Below are 19,430 nucleotides of genomic sequence, written 5' to 3' on the forward strand. Positions count from 1 at the left end.
GGGCGCAGTGCTCAGCGCCGCTCCGCCGCGGTCCTGCGCATCCGCTTCCGCCGCCTCCTCACGCCCCCTCGTCCCTGGTGTCTCGCAGCCGGAGGCAGCACGGACTCGCCGCATCTCGCACGGTAAGGGCGATGCCCGTCCCTTCGGCGAGCGCAGCTCCTCGGGGGTGGGAAGGCTGGGCGCCGGTTCCGCGCAGCCCCTGGTCCGTGGAGCTCGGGGCCGGTGGGGCGGGTCGGCCCCTGAGCGGTGCGGCCGCGGTCCGTGCGGTGTCGGGAGGGGCCCGCGCCGCGGGTGGTGCAGAGTTGTCCTTGGGGCCCGAGAGAGCGGACCCGAGCCTGGGAGGGACCGAGAGGTGGGCGTGGGGAGGGAGCGCGGCCCGGCCGGTGGGTCCTGCGCTGTCCCTCATGGGGGCGGATAGCGGACCCCAGCGCTCCCGTCTGTGCATTCCCGGCCGGTGGTCTTCCCGGCTTCCCCCGTCTCCACGACGGGATTTGCCTGGTGTGAGTCTGACCGCACACCGATTTGGTCGCGGGTTGTAGAAAAAATAAGGTAGGAAGAGCAGGTGCTGATCTTGCCATTCATTTAATGCTGTATTTTAAACCCGCTTTGCTTGGAGAACTGGATAAAATTGTGGTTTTTTAAATCAAAATGGTTTAAGGAAAAATAACTTTAAAGTTGTGACTAAAAATTGTCCTCCTAGTTATATAACTCCCAGATGATGCTGAATGGAAATCAGACTGAGCCAGTAGTGTCACTAATCACAAGTATGCACTGAGGTCACCGTGTTCCATTTCTTTGTCCAAAGTGACAATAAACTCCTCAGAGCACCATGTCACACCAGAGAACACCTTTTATGAAAGGATAACACCATGTCACACCATAGAACACCTTTTATGAAAGAATAATAGCGTGTCACACCATAGAACACCTTTTATGAAAGGATAATACCATGCCACACCATAGAACACCTTTTATTAAAGGATAATAGTGTGTCACACCGGAGAACACCTTTTATGAAAGGATAGCACCATGTCACATCATAGAACACCTTTTATTAAAGGATAATAGCACGTCACACCAGAGAACACCTCTTATGAAAGGATAACACTGTGTCACACCATAGAACATCTCACATTGAAGGATAACACTGTGCATGTCACACTGCAGAACATCTTTTATCAAAGGGTAACACCAAGTCATATCATAAAACGACTTCTACTGGAGTGTGTCTCTTTATGTCATTACATTTATCACAGTGACTTTTTATTGGTTTTGACTTTAGCATGTGGTCCTACTTGCAAGTATATATGTAAATAAAGTGCAAACCATTAAAAGAAACCTATAAATGAAAAAATAAGTTGCTAAGTTATTTTAGCCTTGGTGAACTTTTCTTCCAGGGATGAACTGGAGGAAATATGTGCTCTTCTGCTGATAGCTAGACTACATGATTGTAGCAGTTTTTCCTAATCCATGCAAATTCACCACTTTTTTCAACACTTTGGGTTATTGGGCTTTCTGGTGAAGGATTAGGTTTTATGTATTGTGTGTACTTCTTACTGAGGTTACTAGGAGGTTGGAATACTGTAGGGATTAATTTTCTAAAATAAGAGATTCTGTTGTTTTTAAGACATAACAGAAAACAATTCCAACATGTCATCAGTCAAGCGCTTGGTTTATGCAGTCATCCATTTCTTGAGAGAACAGAGTCAGATGGATACTTTCACTCCAGATGAACAAGAAAGCTTGGAAGGTAAGCAACAAATGTACTTTCATTTGTTTTTTATTTATATATGTGTTTTTATTTATATATATGTGTGTATGTATATAATGCCTACACAGATGTTAAATTCCTTTATGTATAACAAAAAAAATTTGGTTTGTATGTATAAAAACCAAATATTATATGCAAATAAGATTGTGATCCTAATGTTTCTGAGATTATTAATTGTAAGACATCTCTCATTTATAAAGTATTATAAAGCTACAAATGTGTAGTGCCTTAATTTGAGCAACAGGTACTTTACAGTTGCAGAGGTCTTTCCCAATCTGAACAATTCTATGATTCTAAGTTAAGCAGTGCTATAATGCAGACTATGGTAATGACTTGTGTATGTATACCAGAAATTTCTGCTGCTTCTTTCTCTCTTTTATGTTTGCTTTCTTTCTTCATTTCATTTCTGTTAGTAGCTCTGCTGGTTACAGAGGAAGTAAAACAATTACTATATTGGTTTTGGTTTATGAGAAGAACTGTTTGCTACTTTCAAGAATTCTATGTTATTTGTGAGGAAAAAGACATCCTAAGAAAATTAGATAAATGCTCTGCTTTTCTTTTTCACTTGAGTACTGGCTCCAAAGAGTATGTGGTAGTGGATATTTTCAGTATGATGTAGCTTCTACTCTACACCCAAGTTCATTTATCTGTAGACATATTCTCTCTGTATTTCTCTATTGACAGATGCTCATTAGGTCTTTGTAACCTTATAGTATTTGATGTTCTCATTCACACTGCTCTTATTCCTTTTCCCTAATTACTGGAGACATCATGTCAGGTGCTATCAGAATATGGAATTGAGAGAAGATTTAAGTCTTAATACTGCAGTAAGTTTTTCATAGCATCTTTTAAAAAGATCTCTCTACTGTTTCAAGCAGTCTTTGGTTGTGTCTGTCAGCTAGAGGAGGAATTTGGAGAGAGAAGTCTATGAACAGCAGTGCAGTTGATCATTGATTTCTGTGAAATCTTAGGCATGGAGAGACATTGCTGAGATGCAAAGCAAATCCTGCTTCTCAGAGGTGTAAATTAAAAGATAAACCTGGAGTGTGCTTCTTTCTATTATCTATTGGTTGTCCAGTGTAGTTGTTCACCAAAGTAAACAAGAAAGAAAGCTTTGTGTCATTGTATTCAAAGGATAGTCCCAAAGGAATAAAAGCCAAAAGATTTGGTTATATCAGAATCTGGAGCATTTTGTAGATTTGAAAAGCAGCAGCCATCAAAAAATTTGACCTGTGTCAGATAATGATCATGTTCATTTGATAAAAGAAAAAAATGTTTTTGGAAGTCATATATAATAGAAATGAGGAGATATACTTTTGCTTTTATAATGAAACTGGTAAAAATTGGGTTATGGTTGAAAATTTACCCGATAACATGTCTTAGAGCAGCCTTAGCCAATGTGTTTATGAAAGAATCAATTTTAAGATTCACTTTTCTAAATAAAAGATATTACAAAACCTCAGTTGTGCTTAAAAGCCAAGGCAAAAGTTACCATTTTAATATAGATGTGAAATCCTATTTTTAGATTTGTGCTCTGCCACAAGCATGGTACCATATGCTATGTGTTAGAGGATAAGAGGCAGGCATTTTGAAAAATAGACTCATTTTAGTTGTGCAAAATATCTTTAGCGCATGTACAGTAGCAATAGCCGAGTCTTACTCACTGAAGTATTTAATGTTATGTGGAGACATAAGGGATGAAAAGAATTGACTGATAATTTTTGTTGGTACCTTATTGACCTACTTGGTGTCTGTGAAAAGACAAAACACTATGATTAAGTGACTGTGCCAAGAAGTAATTCAAACAGTTCCCACTTTCCATAAAACAACAACAAAAAAAAAGAGATAGAACATCACAAAAAAAAAATTGAGCCTTTATAAAATACAAGTCTAGGATGTATTCATACTGAGTGATAACCTGCATATTGCGTGTTTGAATTCTACAGACATGTCAATGAGAGTGGAATTTTCTTTAGGAATTTTGTACTTGCTTGATGAGTAAAAATGCCTTATTTTGAGAAAGCAGAGTTACTGGAAGGTAGACCAGAGAAATATATTCCCCTAGCATCTAGAGCAGTGATACAGATCCCCCGTGCTTAGTGCTCAACTCTTTTGTATGAACTAGAAACTTCCCTTCTTCCAAGTTACATTTTAGACTCTGTTTAAATTGCAGTTATTTCTCTTTCCTCTTTACTGGGTGGGGGTTTTTATCTCATTCTCCCTTTCTTCTTTTCTATATCACTTATTTCTGTTCAATTAAAGCAAAAACTCTCTACAAAATAGCCAAGGCTGTGATTTTCTTCTTACTTCTGTGATTGATATACCACAACTATTTTCTGTAGGGCAGTGTTTCCAAAACAGGAAGGCAGTGGATGCATGTAATACTTGACATGGGTAAGGCTATGTGTAAGATGAAGCAAGATGACAGCAAGTACTAAGGGGGCCTTAGCAGCCCAATTAATGCTCATTATTCAGCCTGCAAGTTGGCTGTGATGCAGGCTGTCTTGGCCTTTGTGTTGCTTGGTGATGCAGACTTGTGTTTGGACAGCAGAAGTCCTGGAGCTCTGTGGCCCTGGGTTCCAGCATAGCCCAGTGCTGGTGTTGTCAGATAGTGGGTGTTGTGTGAGCCCAGCTCTTCAGCAGGGAAGTGGTTTGCCAGTGGCCACTTCAAGCTTCAGCCACTTAGGTGGATTGATGGTAGAGCTAACTGGGAGAACAGATAAGTTTGGCCTTTGATATCAGACATAGGAAAAATCTCAGGTGAATAGCTCATGTGGTGCATCAAGTCCTTCCCGGAAATTATTGAGCTTGCAGAATTTGACAGTGCCTTACTTGGATAAATGGGATATCAAGGTGCTGGCAGTCTGGCCTCCTGAAAAACTTTTCAGGCAAAAACCAAGTTTCCACTCCTTTGACTTTACTGGAGTTGTGTTTTTGTATAGTGTTGAAACAGGGTAGTTACAGACATTGTCACAACCTATTTTATTTTCTGATTTGAAAATGTTTCTGTTTAGCAATGTTTCTTTCTGTGTGGGTTTCTGTTGTTGGCTTGCATTTAGCCAGTGGTTATTCTAACCTATTGATTCATCCTGTAAGAGGTCCTAATTTTATTATATCTATATATATCACATGTACTATAAGTGATAGATAGAAGGATTATAAATTCCATTTTCCACTTGAAGGAGAAATATGGGAATTTACAGCACCAACTAGTTATTTGATGAAAATGCTGAGTAGTAATAATACTGTAGTGAGAGTAATTCTGTTTACACATAATGTGCACTGCTGCATTTTGTGAAACTCTTCTATATCATAGAGATTTGGTGTCATAGATTTAATGCTTTAAGAAAGATAAGGGATTGGGTTGTATTTTAAATTTATGCAAAATTACAAATGAGGAGAGGCATTAAAAAAAGGGAGTGATTTCAGTAAAAAAAACTGGCAGGGAAAATTAGTAAGACACTATTACAAGTGACCTCCTATTAAGCCATATAAGGAAAAATTATATGTGTTTCACTGATTTTTATAATCAGCCTGGTAATAAAAAGTACTATTAAAGGCTTATATATATTTCAAAATTCATAATCTTTACAAGAATTAAGTTTTTCACATAGCATGAGACAAATGAGCTTAACCTGAATCCCTCAGTGCTCTTACTGGGTGATTTAGAATCTGGTCAATTGATTTATAGATTATAGGACCAATTTGTATGATGCATATTTAGCAGTGTATTCAATTGTTACATGCTATCAACTTTAACTTTGTGTCATGCCATACTGTTTGTAAGAAATTTCTATTGTATAATTTTCTAAAAAAGTTACATCTTCCAGGTTTTACTGCCTGTTTTACAAATCTCTTCCCCCTCCCCTCCGAGCCCCTCCTTCTGGCTTTGATGAATAAGATAAAAATTGGCCTTATAGTTTTTAATGTTCAGTAATTTTACTTTTATAATTTTGGATCAGTGTTCAGTTTCATCATAATGCAAAACATAATTCAAATTATATTTATTATGTTAACATTGGATTGAGGGTAAGTTTAAACACTAAGAATCTGCTTTTACTGATATTTAAATTGAATTCAGATACTTGTGATTATCCCTAATATGTACAAAAACACCCGTTTTTCTGGTTGAAGCTAGGCTTTACAAAGACCCTTCTTTGTTCCTCCTCACTTTTCAGTCTAAAACATTTAGACGATGTATGTTAATAAAAACATTGTACTAGGTTCTTAAGATTATAAGGAAAATAATTACATCATTTGCAATAGTTTAACTGTGTGTATGTAAGTACATATATATATATGTATATAGACAGAATTGTGTATAGTAATTGCCACTAATCTTCTTTTGTCTAAAACTATGAGCATATTTAAAACTTCAGCTAGGGATATGACTCTACATTTTTAAGTTTTCATTTTTGGGTGAGTGTATTTATATTATTGCAGGCTAATCCTTACACACAGAACATGTGAAAGGATATTGCAGATATTTTTTTACAGGACCAAGTGATTAATGCAGCATTTGATTAATAAAGTATCTTCAAATAAATATACTTTTTTTCCAAAAAAAGATAAGACTAATAAGTATTTTGCCTTTATTCTGTACAGTAAAGATGTACCATTTTCTTCTAGCTGCCATGGCACACAAATATATGCTTGTTGTGTGCCTTGAGGTGGGGTGTGTGACACAGGGACATTTCTAGTCGTGTTATGAGTTGTGGTGTTCTTCTTAAATCATTATATTTTACATTATATATATTCTGTAGGATATAGCTGGCCAAAAAAAAAAAAAAAACAACTTTAAAAGAGTGAAAGAATTAAAATAAAATTTTAAATTGGTTTAAATATAACAGCCAAACTATGTGTGGATTGTGTATATCTTAGATCTTTTTCATTCTGTGGGGATCAGGTGGCCTCTCTTTTTTTTTTTTTTTATATTCCAAGGAGCTGCTTTTACTAGCTGAATAAGGAAGTGAGTCACAACTTTATAAATAAATTAGTGAAATTATGCTTATATTGAGAAACTGGTGACCTATGTTATTAATTTTTTTTCCTGTAAGTTGCAATTCAGTGTCTGGAGACTGTGTTTAAGATTACCCTGGAAGATACTCATCTTGCATCCTCACAGCATTTGATAGAAATGTTCACAAATTCTATTCAAAAGGTAAGAATTTAATTTAGATTCTAGAGTTACTCTTCTAGTATGCACTAAGGTTTCATATTGTATATGAATACAACAATATTAAAGTTCTGTATAGGTCAAAATGATGTGAAAATTTAAGGAAAATATGAAAAAACCTACATTTCCATAAAAGCTAGGATAATGTGAATCTTTGGGGGCAGTGGGAGGAATTAATTTCAGCTAGACATGGAAAATTCCATTTAGAGAATCACTAAAGAGTGGATGCCTCATTCTCACTTGAAGTTTTTTATTTTTCATTTAAGCATTTTGCAATTCCCACAGATAAATGCCTGATGTGCCTAAGGTTATTCATAGTTTGCAGATGTTTCTCACTTCTTTCTGAAAGTTTTTTGATAAAATCAGGGCTTATATATTAAAGGAAAAAATCTTGTTTTTTTCCCATACAGAATGACATGCTGCCTCTCTCACGTTCTTTACCAGAAGGTGTTGTAAAGGCTGACCAACTGAAGGATGAAGGTTTGTAATAAAAACAGAAATAAATTTACTTATGCTCTTATTATATTTTTGCATTATTGTGGGTAGTGATAGTATAGCAGCTAGGTACCACACACCCCACAAAAAAACTTCAGCTTATAGATTCTCTGGTGACTGCTGTGCCCTAAGAGGGCTACGTAATTTGTTCCATCTGGGAGCAAAGGAAATAATGTTTATTCTCTTCCTGGCTCTAGAGGTTGCTTAAAATCTATGGGAGAACATGTAAAGTTGGAAATATTCCTAGGTAGCAGAAACTTTAAAGAATGAACAGCTATTGTTTGGCTGTTTGTGCATTGTAATACAAGTTTCTACTCTTATTGAAATAGGTATGTGATGTCAAACACTGGTTAAAAACTGACCCAACAGAAGCCAATGGAAAAGTTCTTGTCGACTTACTAGGGTTAATATTTCACATATGTGAAATTATGTGTGTTTTATAAAAATTGCAGACAAGCCAGTTGTTTATTTTCCTTCTGGCAGCTCTTATTGCTGTTCTGTGAGGAAAAGCAGCTGTACCACAGAAGTCACTAATACTGCCCAAGAAGGAATCCATATTATTTCCCCTGAGAAAGAAGGGGAGAGAAATTATAAAAAGCATGTAGCACGGGTAACTGTTATGAATTATTATGGATTGATGCTTTATGAGTCACATTGTTTATGACCTGTGAGATTTTCAGGTAGCTGAGTTTTATAGGAAAAACAAGTAAACTTCTAATTGCAAGGCAGATATAATCCTCTCAAAATTTCTGTAATAATGTGGAGGAAGTCCTGTTGTTTTTCCAAATGAATTCCATGTCTCTCTTACCTTAAAACTGGCTATATGTAATCATAAATGCAGTTCACTACTGCCTCTGAAATAATTTTCCTAATTGTTGGAGTTGCTCATTAGCTTTTTAATTCTGAGAATGAGAGCTCAAAACATGGTTAGGTCACAAGTGAAAATGTGTTAGTAAGTTGTAACCTACCTGCTGTGCGTGCTGGCTTTTTGCTTTGCTGTCACTACCAATTCATGGAAAGTGAAGACTACCTCTTGGTTTCAGTATGGTTATTGAACCATAGGAATAGTCAGCACTTTTCAGGTGTGGGTGTTGCAGCTCTTTTAAATCTGTGATTTCAGTCTTGCTATCTTTCAGTCCCCAAGGATCTGTGAAATAGACTGAGGAAATGAAATTAGTGTGTACTATGTGTTAGTGTTTGTGTGGTTTTACCAAAGTAATACCACAGCTCTGCTTTCGACACTTAGAAGGGTCTAAACTTGGTAACAAAGGACCAATTACAGTGTCATCTGTCAGGGGCATTAATAAGCAGTTCCGAACTGCTTGAAATGCCTCTGGTAATTTCCCATAATAAAATTAAAACTCTGTGTCCTGCTTTCTCTGTTGCTTTGATCCTACGCATATTCACACACATATTATCACCACTATCGTGCTTTTCAGTTATGAGTATTTTCTAGCCTGAGTTAGGAAATAAATTATACAACCTGGACAACTCTACTTGATGTGTATCTTATATAATAATTCTATAACTGTGATTTTTCTCATTTCTATCTGTATACCCTCAACAACGGAACGAACAACTTGCCTCACCTTTGTGGTCACCAGCCTGCTCCTCTAGTTTTAAACCAGCCCTAATCTTTGGAGATTTTCACTAATGAATAGCAAAACAAATCAGGGAGCTAAATTTTCTTTCTTGGTAACCAGGAAGTAATACACACTCCAGACTACTCAATACTTGAACTTAGACGCCTAACCTTGTATATCATTTGACACTTCAGCTTAGTGTAAGATGTGTAAGAGCAAAGATTATGTGAAGGTTTGTATAGTGTAATGGTGGCCTGATTGTAAGAAGATCTGTGTTTTATTACCACAGCATAATTATAACAATAGGTAGTATTTACAGTATAGAGGATACATGCTCAGAAGTATAACCATTTGTGTAATTTTTTTGTCCTAAGGATTTTGTATAACATTAAAATAGAATAATACAGTTGCTTTTCCTTATCTCAGCAGAATTAGTAGATCTAGCTATTTCTTCTGTTTTCCTGTAGCAAGGTTGCAGCTGGAGAGAGAGATAACAAGAAGGGTATGCACTGATACTATCTCCAACTTAGCCTTGTACACTGGGTCATATTCAGACCAGTATTGGAAATTCTAATGTTGATGGACATTGATGGCATTTTTGTTTTAAAGGAACACTAACTGCTGCAATCTTGCTGAGTGCAGCTGACTTGCAACTCTTTTTTGTCTGACAACATAATTTAGTGTACAGATCTCTACCTTTGAACAAAGGAAAGCTGCATAAACAGTGGGCCTCTAGAAACAAGAAAGATGTTGTTACATTCTGCATGTATTTTGAAGGTATACATGCAAGTACAGTTTGTTTGAGTTCTCATGGAAGGGGCCGCTTACTATAATTACAGTCTAATATAGCAATATTAGAGGATGGGATTTTGTACTACTTTGATGATACTTTGTTTCTTAAATCTGGTTTTGTTCACGGAGCTCTTTGTGTTCACGAATAAATGCAAGTACAGTTGCTTCAGTTTGTGCAAGCACTGAGGACTTGCTCCGGTCTTGCTTTCTCTCAGAGATAAACTCTTGCACTGACTGAACTTTTCTAGCCTTTGCTTACGCAGTTACCTACATCAGTAGTAACTTATTGACCTATCCCTTCACTTGTTTATTTTAGGAGAAGGTTTAAATATTTGGCTGAAATACAAGAAGTCAGTGGAAGTCTATATTTTTCCTGACCATTTCTTGACATTTCTAGGAAATCAAGGCTCCTGTAGGATCTAGCTGGCCAAAAATTGGTATCAGAACCACAGACAACTTTGGGCACTGAACTAGGGTTTTTTACTACTGTGTCATCAGGAAAGAGGAAAACTACCAGGATTGCCTTGTGTTGGGGACAAAAGAATGTTTAAGGTTTCTTTTGCTTTGAAAGACCTTAGTCCAGAATTTTCTGTCCATAAAGTTACATAAATGTTTCTGGGTTTTTTTCCACTGGACTTAAAATATATGAAATGTGAAACTTTGCTACAAAGTAGAAGTTCTAAGCTCCCTTGGTGAGAAATTTTACTTCTGAATCCTTTTGGATTGCTTACACTATACATACTTTTTATTATCTTAATGAGTTAATTATTTAGTGTCACAAAAATGGGGCTTATGTACTTAGTTTTACGTTAGTTTGATTTTTTGGGTTGTGTTACTTAGATAGTTACTAGCAAGTTGTTGGGACATATAAGAAAATGAGATTAAAAAATTAACATAGCATATTGGGCTTGCAAAGATAGTTTACTAGAGAGGAACTGCAATTACAATTACACTTCTCAGTGAAGTGATCTTTCCTTAACAGCAGAAACTAGCTGGAAAGTCTGAAATACCAAAATGAAAAGAGGAAGGTTTCTGTGTTGTACTGCAGTGTACATAGTAAACTTCACAGACATAGTAGATATTTTTATTTGCATTATTCTGTGACTTTTCTGTTTAAAAGTATGTATCTCAAAGAAGTGCAGTCATAACTCACTTCTGTAGATGCTAAAAGGTAGCTGCTCTGTTTCTTTCATACAGAGCTGTCTCATCTAACTACATACTGTCTCATCTAATTACTTAAGAGTTTTTATAATCCATTTCAGGTAATAATCATATGAAGGAAGAAAATTATGGTGCTGCAGTGGATTGTTACACTAGGGCTATAGAACTGGATCCAAACAATGCAGTCTATTACTGCAACAGGTAAACCCAATATGATACACACCTTTCATTCCTGGACTTTGTTAACATTACTGTAAAAATAAGTTGTGAAGGAGGTCAAAAGCCAGAAACCCCTATTTAGAAATTTATTGCTGGATTTGTAAAATTAGGGTAAAAATGGGCTCATTCAGCATGTCTGTATCAGTTAAAATGGACTTTAAAATTACTTACAACTCTTCAGATAAGGTATTGTGTGTGTCAGGTTGTCTATATTAAATCGTAACATAGGCTGTGATTTTTAGCCTGCTGAGAGTAGTAAAAGCCTTTTTCTGTAGTGTTCTAGTGACTCAGCTGCTCTCTCTCTCTCCTTGAGTACTAACTACCACTGGCAAAAAAAAATCATCAATGCAGGAATACCATTTTGGAGATTTCAAGCATTTTGCAAATAGTATTTTCATGTGTGACCTGTTGAAAAATAACAATGCTGCTGTTACAGTTTTGTTATCTAATCTGTTCTTTACCGTCATGAATGAAGAAGACATAGTGATTTGGCAGCAGGTAAGCTTGGAAGGGCATGGTAACCTAGTCACAGCTGTCTGCTCTTGCGGAACACTGCTTGGAAGAGCAGCCAAAGAGCAAAGGCAGCCCCGACTTTAGGGCCTACTGGAATGAGCCCACCTCTAGAGTGCCTCCTTTATTAATTTAAGAATATAGGATATATTAACTGAAGTGCTATAAATCTGGCCTTGTGGCACTGTACCCACTGGATTGTGCTATTTTTGAAGCTCTGCATCCATTGCTCCAGAGTTTAGTTTGTGATAAATAGAAATGAGAGATTCAGTGTTTAAAGGCAAGTTTGAAGAGAAAGGAAATTATGCAGTTTGCTAACATTTTACATATTTAGGATGGCAGTTCAAAAGTGTAAATAATCTATATTCCTTGTGAAAACTGATCACATGAGTCACTTTATGTACAAAATGGAAATATCAGACCAGATTCGAAAGCTTCCTGAAATCACTGTAAGTTTCCTCAGTACAGGCTTAAATGTCAAAGTTTTAATTAGCAAAAGCAGAAATAATTTTTGTGTTGCATCATCACATACCACATTTGTGAGAAGCAAAATGAATCTCAGTGTCAGTCAGTCAGTAATGATTTAAAAGAAAAGAGGAGTTGTTTGGAGCTTTGTGGATGATAAGAGTATTTCAATAAGTATATACCTTATTCTTATCTTAATCTTGTTAGGGAGTCATGGGGACATGCTGCATTCAGTGGGATTGCTTTTTATCCATAGCAGTGCAAAAAAGAGTGGACTGATATGCCCTCAAAATTTTAACTGGCCGTGTAAATCTTCTGGTGAACATGGAAAAATGTTTTCTGTTCAAACACATGTGAGAACAAGCATTGCCCCCAGCTTTTATATATAAATCTTCACTGGCATCTGCGGAGTTGCACTACTGCTTAATAGCCCAAAACAGATAAGTAGTCCCATTCAGAAGACACTTTAATCAAAGTCAGAAAACCCCAAGCAATTTGAAGCTAGTCACAGGACAAAGGATTCTTAATAACAAAGAGATATTCTTTATGCAATGAAAATATATTAATTTTTACTATAATTTTTTAACCAAGGAAAAATAAATGAGAGTGGTTTGTAACCTTTCAAACTGGTGAAGTTTTGCTTATTAGTGTGTTTAATTGTGTCACATTCATTTCATTTAATGTGTCCTTTTTAATTTGGTCAAGTCTTTAATCTTATTGTATTAATATCTGCAACATTTAGTATTTCTCCAGTATAGAGATGTAACTGTAATTTAGTAATGCAGAGGTTATTGAGATGAATTATAAAATCCTGAGCAGGGAAAAATCACAGTATTCCTTTGAATGGCTGTAAAACTATACTTCTGGAAAACACCAATTACATAAAGTATTTCTCCTTAACAGTGATCTTATATGAACTACTACTTGACAGTTTCACTTCTTATAATAGGTTTTATGATTTATTCTGTGTGTAGTCATATACTAGATCTTAGACCGTTCCTTAGAATTGTTTGTCCTTTGTGTCCTCAGAGGTGAGTACATGTTCTCCAAAACCATAGTCCAGCAACACTTAGGCACATACTTAACTCATAACATTTGCTTGTCCTACTTCTTTAAAGAAAGTTAAGCATAGCCAGAATAGCGAATGAAAAGTCAGTAAGATTAAATAAGTCAGAAATATTGAATATCTAGGCTTGGGCTTTGGTTGTTTTGTTTTGGGTTTCTTTGGTTTGGTTTGGTTTTGGTTTTTTGTGCATTTTTTGGTTGGTTGGGTTTTTTTTGACAAAGCTTCATTTCCTTACCATCTTTCTTTTAGGGCTGCTGCTCAAAGTAAGCTCAACAACTTCAGGGAAGCAATAAAGGACTGTGAGAGTGCCATAGCAATAGATCCAAAGTACAGCAAAGCATATGGAAGAATGGGGTAAGCTAATAGAAATCTGAGGTAAACACTAAAGACCCATGTGTACATTACCATAGATTTTCTGAAATATGTGGAGACACTTACAGAATTCACTGTAATTCACTTACAGAACTTTGTTGTTGTGTAAGTATAACAATTTTCTGAAGGTGACCCTATCAGACTGTCAGCTCTTTTTCTATGTGGTTGATACCAGCATTTTCATCAGTTTGCAGTTTCTATCTTTAAATTTCTCAACTTGCTGGATTTAGTTTAGGAAGTAATGATAGTTTTTTCCTACCTCCTAACTAGTTAAAAGGAATCAAATTTCTGCTGTTGGTACACTGAATCTGTTAATGATGCTGTTAGAGAACAGCATTGGGGCTTCACACTAGCAGGAATAAAGCCTCAGTTTTTCTTTCAATAGTTCTTTGGAAGCAGATATTTTAGCAAGAATAAGCTGTGTCTCTTTGGCAGATTTTCTCAACAATGTCTGAGAGATTAACTGTATAGGCTCTTGAGGGTGGATTTCAGTGTTAACTGAAAACAATGTCAGGAATGCTCTAACAGGCTGTTGGTTTGAGTGAAAAGCCATTCTTCCAAGATGTCTAGCTTTGCATTTTCAATAATCAAGCACATTGTAATAGTGGACTTAATGCTGCATTATGTCTTTTGAGGTTATATTTATACCAGTAAATTAAAAAATGCTTGGGATTGTTTGTTGAGTCAGTTGGCCCAAAATGGCCTATGTCCATGTTAATAAAATTTACTTTGCAGTATGGAGTGGCCAAACTGCATTCAAACAACCTACTGCTAAACTGCATTGGTCTGTATTAAATTCTGAACCATGCCCTGAAATTGTCTATGATAATTCTTGTTGGCTTGGGACAAAACCATGCAGGGGACATTTATTTTAAGATAAAATATGGTGGAATTGTATCACTAAAAGACTTTTCATAATACAGGTGATTTACTAATACCAACCTAGACTAAGGAGCTTTTGAAATGATGAATTGATTTCAAAATTTTAGGTTGAATTGGTTGTTGAATTGGTTTTGTTTCATTTAACTCTCCTTAGATTGTTTCTTCATATAGCACCATCCAAGCTCCCTTGATTTCACTGATAGGGAGAGATGCTACGGGCTGATTTAACTGGAGATTATTTTAGAGTTTTGGGTGTAAGACCAGTGTTTCTTTGATACACACTGAAAGTGGGACCATCCTCAGGCAATCAAACTTCTCTTTATTTTATTGTCTGGTTGTTTTAATAGAGGACATATTTTGAGCTGCAAGCCATTGCTTAACCCAGCAGATGAGTAAACATTTGGCATAGGCTGATTGAGGAAACTGTGCTTGTTTAGTAATAAGTGAAAATCTCACCCCCGTGCCCTCAGTGTAGAAGACACCTTCGCAACAAAAAGTCGTGAAAAAGATGTGCTCTCTGACAACATTATGGAGACATACCAGTTTTTCTCAGAATCTTACAGAAATTCTTTGTATGTCACAGAAAGATGCAGAAATGCCACAAATATTCAGAGATGGGAGACATTTTGAAGTGGGAATGTCAGTTAAAGGTGGTATTTCCAGCATGATCCTGAAAGACCACTTGTCTGGGTAGGAGGCATGAGGAAAGAAATTGTCTGCTGTTCTGATTTGTACTGTGCTCCAAGAAACTTTCTCTGTTAAATACTTTTTCTGTAAGAAGCACTATTGCATCACAGAAATAATGGATTGCGTCTCTTGTCTGGGCAGAAACTATTTTGGCAAGTTAATGGGCCAAATGGGAGAGACTGTGTTTTATGGGGGTAAATGAGTTAAGAGAGACAACATTAATACTGTGTGGATTCCTCCAGGAGCTATATGGGAAATTCCTAGAGTTTTATACTCTTACTGAGAGCCATGACAATCACGGATGTATCTAAAACACTGAACTTGTTTGCATGAGATGAAAGACCAAGGTCTGTTAGTGGACATAAGCACAGGCTTATCAAACCAGGGTGTGTAGTTCAGCATCAGAAGGTGAACTGAAGTACTAAATATCTGAATGTGGGTTACACAAATCTTCTACAAAATGAGGAAAAGATCATATTAGTTTTTTGGTCAGTATAAATTGAAAATACAGTGGCAGATAGAATTGAAACTGCAGCCAGATGGACTTCTGGAATTGTTCAAAGAAAGATGATATTTTAAGCATAATGGCTAACCAAATTTGAAGTAAAATACTGCTTAAAAGTAGTAAGTCTATCCTGTGCTCTCATTAGCTGCTGAAGCAGAGTCTTTTTCAAAACATTTAATAGGGTTTCTTACAGCAATTTACATATATTACTACTATGCTGTATAATTCATTTGTCAAGATGTTGATGTACAAGATCCAAAAGGAGAACCTTTACATTGATCCTGAGACAAAAATGCTGAAACTTGTAGGTCCAGTATTTTAAAATAATGAAAATGTTAATAATAAAAATCATTTTATATGAACATATAAAGACAACAATATAATCATGAAACATCTTCTCTATTCAAATATTTAATACAGTAATTATCATATTAAAAGTATGGGGTTTTAATATATATGAAAATAAACAATGCATTTGTAGGTCTAGTTTCTTAACCTTGCATAACTCATATTAAGAGTATCTTTGCCCTACCTACCCATGTAAGTTTCTAAATAATCTCTTAGGTCAAAAGAACTGGAAAAAACACTTGGAGCTTATGCAAAAAGGCACAGATGCCAGATACAGCTCCTGGTCTTAAAGTGACTAAGTCACTTGATGATACCAAAGAGTTTTTAATAAAACTTGCATATATATGAAACAGACAATGCAAAATGTGTTCTTGAGGGATCCCCTTCTCTAATAAAAAAGTGTTAACACTAAGCAGTAGTACCTGTTTTAATTAAATGGTCAAGCTAAAAATCACTTGTGAGATACTATTTTACTTAGAACAGAAAATATATCATTAGCTTTTGATGATCATTTATGTTCTAACCAGGATTTCTTTATTTCATATTAGGTTGGCTCTGACCTCCGTGAATAAATATGAAGAAGCAGTTACCAGTTATCAAAAAGCACTGGATCTTGATCCAGAGAATGACTCTTACAAGTCAAATTTGAAAATAGCAGAACAGAAACTAAGAGATGTGTCCAGTCCTGTAAGTTTGCTCTGTATCTATTCATTTGCAATAGTTTAAACTGGGATTTTGTAGGAAACTTAGCTTCAATTGCAATTTGTTTGTAGACTGGAACTGGACTGAGTTTTGACATGGCAAGTTTGATAAACAATCCTGCCTTCATTAGCATGGTGAGTATATCTCAAGGTTTGCATTATCCCGTTTTAAAAACTGAACTTTTAAGAACAACTGTTGTTCAATAATACAAGCAATTTTAATGAGTATTATTATAACAATGGTTTTATTACACTGAATTTAAACTTTTCTACATCATTTTAGACACAAAACAAGAAGTGAAGCAAGTATCTCCAATAAAGCCTTGTCTTATTTCCAGTTGATTCTATTACTTATAGAAAAAAACACATATAGGTTAGCTATGCTGGTTTTATGTATGCTATGACAGAAAGCTCTTGTCAACAACATGATAAAAATTTCTTCAATTCTCCACGGAACATTTAACAATGATACAAGGACTAAAGTAACTCTTTTGGAAGAACTGTTCAAGAGACCTTTCTGTTCTTACTCTTTCAAATTATCCCTAGTAACCTTAAGATTTAAAAAAATGAATATAAATAGCATATATTGCATTCTTCTTATGTTCAGTACAATAACAAATTGTGTACTTCTCCCTCAGCATTGTCTTTTTTATCCATATGGCTTTCTTAACAAAACAGAATTAATTAACTTTGTAGAATGGAATTTCGAGTAAAATAAACTAAAAAATCCCCATAAAAAACAACCCCCAAACTTACTTACTTCCTTTAAGAAAGCAGCTAAAACTTTACAAACACTCTGGTAGCTTTAATGGAACACCACATTTCAGCCAGTGCTTTTGTGTGGAAGTGCACTGCATTCAAAAGAGATCCATATCTGGTGTGGTAACATGGTCCAAATAATAGAGACAGTAGGCAAGGAAAGAGGGAGCAAGTTCTCTGATGGCATTCATGATTAAATAGCACTGCATCTATGTGTACTACTTCACTAGCCACCTGATGTACTTAAAACAACCTCTGTCTGTTTGAAATCAATGATGTATGGAGCTGGCTTTGGGGAAATGATCTTTTACATTGTTTCCAGAAGATGCCTGGTGAACTAGATAGGACACAGAACATTTATTTACGAATGAATGAGTTATTTTCCCAAGGTGTAGTTACTTGGATTTTTTTGTTAAGGTGAAAAAATTGCCTCACTGTCTGACCTTGAGAAAATTGGTATTAGCCTCAGTTTTTGGCTTCTAAACTAGAGAAGGGTTATTACTGATGGAAGAAACTAACCCTATATTGAGCACAGAATAGACCTGCATGTGACATTTTATCCATTTTATATTGAACTATTAACTAGAGAAAAAAGTTTATTTACTTTTGAGTTATCTATATATGTTGATGTATTGATCAATAAAATGAATATTGGATATATCTGATTTTTGTAATATCTTTAATAGGACAGTTAAAAGCACATACTGTGTTTTGTCTACTGGTGGTGCTTTCATACAGACACTGATTTCTGTAGGAATTACATTACTAACATTGAAAAATCACATTTTTTTCTATAGTATCAGTCCACAGACACCCTTACACTATGGTAAAAGCAATATAATTTTAGAGGTATCTAATGAATGAGAAATTTAAGTAGCCTCATGCTTACTACAAAATAAGAAGATACTCAGTTACCAGAGAAGATATATGTTACCACAAAACCATACTACAAAGTAAGTCCACACTCCAATTTGGTTTGAAATATTTTGTGGCCATAATCTTAACTGTTAATGCCTGGTACTGATAGTAGTTACAAAATTAATTTATCCAGGCTGAGAAGCAACAAAATACAGACTTTTGTCCAAAAAGTCCAGTTGAAAACATTTATCCTCACAATTCTTCAATGTTTCATTTGTTTGTTTAGTTTTCTGTGGCGGGGATTTTTTTGTTAAATGGCTTGCCATATTTTTCATGTCTGAATCTATAACCACTATTTTTTCTTTAACACATAACAAATTGTTTCAGCTTCATCCATGAAATACGTTGTTGTAGTGATTCTTTTTGCTCTGCATGTAAACTTAATTTTGTAATAGAACAGAGCATGTGGGTTTCTTCTGCATGATTTTCTCAGTGATAGCCAAGTAGTAAATGTTTTATAATTTCAGCTGTATGTTGTCTATTCTAGGCAGCCAGCTTAATGCAAAATCCTCAAATTCAACAACTGTAAGTATTAAATTGGGTTACCATTAAAACAAATGTCTTAAGACGTTTGAATTAATAAAAGATGCATAGTACTTACAGCTATATTTTTGAAATGTAGATATATTATTGAAAATGTAATATTATTTTGCTTACTGTAGAAGTGTAGCTTCTTCTTGCAACTTAGTTCCTCTTAGCAATTCAAAAAATAAGTGGGGCTTATTACTTACAGTAAAGGTCCCTGCACACCCCAATGCAAACACTGTGCTCACTGTTCCAGGATGTCAGGGATGATGTCAAATGCCATTGGTGGCCCTGCTGCTGGGGTTGGTGGCCTTTCGGATTTGTCCAGCCTGATCCATGCGTAAGTAAGAACTGCATGGTTTTAACTATCACATTTGTACCAGGGTAACTGTGCAACATCTGTTTAAAAAGAAGCACTGTCAAGGGAATTATACTGTGGTCTGTTCCCACTGTTTGTTATTCAAACCAGGAACTATAAGACTTATTTTCCAGGAC

The 19,430-nt window shown here is 35.8% G+C and overlaps 1 protein-coding gene across 2 annotated transcripts in view; it reads left to right on the forward strand.

Annotated features, from left to right (window-relative positions):
• Positions 1–19,430, forward strand: part of SGTB (small glutamine rich tetratricopeptide repeat co-chaperone beta) — a 24,121-nt gene continuing 4,691 nt past the window's right edge. Inside the window, exons 1-10 of one of the 2 annotated variants that reach the window (XM_054283358.1) lie at positions 3–122; positions 1,628–1,750; positions 6,829–6,932; positions 7,358–7,427; positions 11,080–11,179; positions 13,488–13,592; positions 16,581–16,719; positions 16,806–16,868; positions 18,898–18,935; positions 19,192–19,275. In XM_054283358.1, the coding sequence (XP_054139333.1) occupies positions 1,651–1,750; positions 6,829–6,932; positions 7,358–7,427; positions 11,080–11,179; positions 13,488–13,592; positions 16,581–16,719; positions 16,806–16,868; positions 18,898–18,935; positions 19,192–19,275 (803 nt within the window). In that variant the 5' untranslated portion in view covers positions 3–122; positions 1,628–1,650. Of the gene's footprint in view, positions 123–1,627; positions 1,751–6,828; positions 6,933–7,357; positions 7,428–11,079; positions 11,180–13,487; positions 13,593–16,580; positions 16,720–16,805; positions 16,869–18,897; positions 18,936–19,191; positions 19,276–19,430 lie in introns of both variants that reach the window. The other variant, XM_054283366.1, reaches the window with a different exon arrangement.

Source organism: Melozone crissalis, unplaced genomic scaffold (assembly GCF_028551555.1).
Source record: "Melozone crissalis strain CALT ecotype California unplaced genomic scaffold, PUWL_Pcris_2 ptg000005l_1, whole genome shotgun sequence".
NCBI classification, from domain to species: domain Eukaryota; kingdom Metazoa; phylum Chordata; class Aves; order Passeriformes; family Passerellidae; genus Melozone; species Melozone crissalis.